General features: G+C 69.5%; 1 protein-coding gene across 1 annotated transcript in view; it reads right to left on the bottom strand.

The window, feature by feature from the left end:
• MNEG_14090 (hypothetical protein) overlaps positions 1-1,185 on the bottom strand; it is a gene marked incomplete at both ends in the record, with an annotated part of 1,692 nt that extends 507 nt beyond the window's left edge. The window contains 4 exons of the mRNA XM_014037438.1: positions 132-324; positions 591-788; positions 959-1,036; positions 1,169-1,185. Coding sequence (XP_013892892.1) covers positions 132-324; positions 591-788; positions 959-1,036; positions 1,169-1,185 — 486 coding nt within the window. The remainder of the gene's footprint in view (positions 1-131; positions 325-590; positions 789-958; positions 1,037-1,168) is intronic.
• Positions 1,186-3,661: the final 2,476 nt, after the last annotated feature.

Raw genomic sequence — 3,661 nt, 5'->3', positions numbered from 1 at the left:
GCGCCCGCCATGGTGGACGACGGGAGGGGCGGCAGCGCCGCCGCCGCGCCCGCCCCGCCGACGCCGCCGCCCTGCGCGTTTCCCAGCCAGCCGTGTTCCCACCCCAGCAGCTCCCCGCAGCTGCCCGCCACCTGCGCGGCCCCGGCGCTGACGTCATCGGCGCCGTCGCCCCCGAAGCTTCCGGGCAGCAGCAGGCTCAGGAGGGAGTCCGCGAGCTGCGGACGCGTCAGCCGCGCCGCGGCGGAGCGCAGAGCCGCGGCGCACTCGGGGTCGCCCCCAGACAGGTCCCATGCGCGCGCGTAGGCGTGGCACGCCTCCGGCCACCTGCGCAACCGCGGAGACGTGCACAGGCAGAGGCGGGCGCGGCAGAGGGGCGAGTATCGATGGCCGCCGCACCCTGCGGTGGTCGTGCATGCCTTTTTGATCTTGCCACCACCGACCCCCTCCCTTCGAGGGAGAGTCGTTCTCCCCTTCACGAGCAGCCGTGCATGGTAGGGAGCCGCAATGTGCAGCCCCACCGCCCCCGCCCTCCACCTGTTGCGGTGAGCCGCGCGGCCGCCGCGAGGGCAGGCAGCGCCCGCTCCACCCACCTTCCCAGCGCCCCCAGCGCCCGGCCCTCGCGCCAGCGCGCCTTGGCCCAGCCGGGCGCGGCGGCCGCCGTGCCGCGCGCGTCTTGGAGCGCGTCGGCAGCGCGGCCGGCGCCCAGGAGCGCCGCGCTGCGGTTGGCGAGCAGCGCGCGCCGCGCGGCGCGGTCCGCGGGCGGGCACAGCCGAAGGGCTTCCGTATACCTGTGTCCCGCGGCGGCGCAGGGGGCGTGCAGGGAAACAAGGGGGTTCGTGCTGGTGTCTGTAGAGCTGCCGGTGTGGGGTGCGCGTGCGATGTTTCCGTTGTGGCTTTCGATCGCGGCGGCGGTTGCTTGGCTCCGTGATGGGTCGAGTGGGAGGCGGCCCGCGCTCACCCATCGCACGCGTCCCGGAAGTTGCCGCGCCGCAGCGCGTCCGCGGCGCGGCGTTTCAGGTGCTCCAGCTTCAGCTGCCTGCGGCGGCCGCGCGGCGGGCCGGCGGCGGGGGCGGTGGGCACGGCCGATGCTGGCGTGCTGGCACAAATGTCAACTGGCAGGGAGCGTGCGCGGAGTTCGAGCGCCAACCGACTGCACCGAGCGACTTACCGCACTTGAGCGTCCATGGCAGTTGTGCAGCTCAACTTCAGGACAGGAGCAGGGGCCAGCGCCCGAGGCCTTCCTGAACGCCATCGTTCTCAACGAGGCAGGGGGAGCGTCGGGTGACGTTGATGGGTCGGTGCGCATGTGAAACTTGCGAGCATGGTCATGCGCACTGTATCGTGCAGGTAGTTCTTCTTCGTGCAAGCACTGTGTAATTCACACCCTCCTGCGATGTCGGATTTTGGGGAGGTGGTGTTCACCCGCCGCTGGAGGAGTGGCGTGAAAGCACTCACATTCGTCGCGTGTGGCTACACACTCGCTGCGTGCCTCTTAGCTGAGTGGGACCACATGTTCGGCCCAGATCACGTCTTTTCGGGCGTACGGCCGGCCTTGCGGACATATTTGAACCGCTTATATGGCAACTCGGAAGCCGTGACGGAGTGTTGTGGCGAACAGAGTCCATTGACAAGCAGCGCAGCTGAAACGACCACCAGCGCACCACCTGAGCGGCGTTGATGCTGTGCGCGCACGCCGCTGGCGACTGGTATGAGGCCCCCCCCCATAGCTGTGAGGTGCTGAGACAGCGCACCCGTACCGTCTCATCTAGATCTATGAGGAGCTGCTGAAACATCGCAGTTGTCCTGTGTGACGTTGCTTCAAACCTTTGCGCCCTGGCCCTGGCTCATGTTCAAGGCATGTAACTTGACGTGTGGGAGGCGGCCGCATGCAAACGGTGTAGTATGCATGGCTAGCCATCGGCAGCGGCTGTCCACCAGTTGGTCTTCGTGCATGCTGCGCGCTCAGCCGCCACGGCGCCCCTGCCTCGGCGCACGCATGCCAAGGGGTTGCTTGCGCCAAGCAGCGTCAAGCAAAGGCCATTGCTTCAGGCTCTCTACTTCCCCCGAAAAGGCCGGGCCGCACAAGCAGCCGAAAAGCAAACCGCCACGCCGACTGGAGTGCAGCCCCGACAGCCCACCGGTTGGGGACGGAGTCGCGCGGGGCACGGCCCCGCCCGCCGCTGCGCGGGCGGGCGCGGCATCTGTGCCGTGTAGTTGCGCGCTGGTCGCAGCGCAGCCAGCCGCTGGGCGCGCTGCGGCATGCCTACCTGACAGCTCGCATGGGCTCGTTTTACGATTTAACGCGCTTGCATGGGCCCGCATGCGCGTGCAAGGGCTCGCATGGGATTTCTTGTAGTGTGTGTTTGCGCATGTCGTGCTCCCTAAAATGGCCCGGACCCTAGCCTCCTCAGCCCAAGCAGCGACCTGCCTCCGACCCCGTGGACAGGCGCGAACCCGTGCACCGGTAAACCCGCTCGCTGCCGCGGCACGAAGCCCCGCAAGATACCCTCGCTGCGTCTGGCCGCCTGACCCCTTGCAGAGCATGGCTGCCTTATGCACTTCAGGGGATGCCCACTGGTCCACGCTCATGCAGGGCGCACCCCCCCTCCCGTGCAGGGCAACAACAGTCCCACACGCGCTGCCCACGGGCGTCCGCGGCCGCGCGCCGCGGCGTGGCGGCCCCTGACGATCAACTCTTCTGGGGAGCCGAGTGCGGTTGGGGGGTTGCCAACCTCGCGCATAGCCTGTCCCTGACCACCCTTGCTCCGTCAAACCCCGGTTGCCCCTGCCTCCAGAATGGCCAGCCGCACCTCGCCAGTGGTGGGCGTGCCGGCACTTCACATCACGCAGTCGCCGCCGCAGACCAATTGCAAAGGGGTTACCAATGTACATAGAAGACGGAATACGCTCTGACTCATAACGATGCCGCGGGGGCACACCCAAGCACCACAGAACCGCACGCGTGCACGCGCGCATGCATGCGCCCGCGCGCGCGCACCGCCACCGCCGAGCGCGCGCCCGCACGCGCTGCGGGCCGGCGCGGGCGTTGGGAGGCGCGCCGGGCGGTGATGGTTGGTGTGGGGGTGGAAAAGGGGCGGTCACGAGAGCGACGTCCCCGGAGAGGGAAACGCAAGACGCCGGGGGCCCCGGGCGGCGCTCTGCGCGCGCCAGGCTGGAGCAGTTATTGGGCTGCGCTACTCGACTGACAACACTCTCAAAGGCGCCGGCGCGCGCCTGCAAACGCACACGCACACGCGCGCGCGTGTGCGCGCGCTCGTGCGGCCCCAGTGTGGACCGCCCGCAGCTGCCGTCCTCAACGGGGGTCTGCGGGCTTTGCACGAGAGGGGCCGCGACAGCGGGCCCCTGGCTGGGCTGCCCGCTTGCCTGCCTGCCTGCTGCCCCTCCCCCGCAGTCTGTGGTGTGGGATGCGGCCCCTCAAAAGACGGGCGCCGGGGCCTGGAATAAGCACCAAAGCGTTTCTAAAGAGAGCGGCAAAGGAGCGAGGGGAGGTGGGGGATCACGGAGGGAGGGGTCCAGCGTGTCGCTTCAGGCGGCGGTGAGGCGGGGGCGCCCGGCGCAGGGGCCAGGACGTGCGCGTACACGCGTGCGCTTGGGGCGTGCGCGCGGCGCCTGCTGCATAAAAGGCCGCGCGGGGCGGGGG

Source organism: Monoraphidium neglectum (genome assembly GCF_000611645.1).
Source record: "Monoraphidium neglectum strain SAG 48.87 unplaced genomic scaffold scaffold04249, whole genome shotgun sequence".
Lineage (NCBI taxonomy): Eukaryota > Viridiplantae > Chlorophyta > Chlorophyceae > Sphaeropleales > Selenastraceae > Monoraphidium > Monoraphidium neglectum.
Note: the sequence above shows the minus strand (reverse complement) of the source record. Positions and strands in the feature narration are given on the sequence as shown.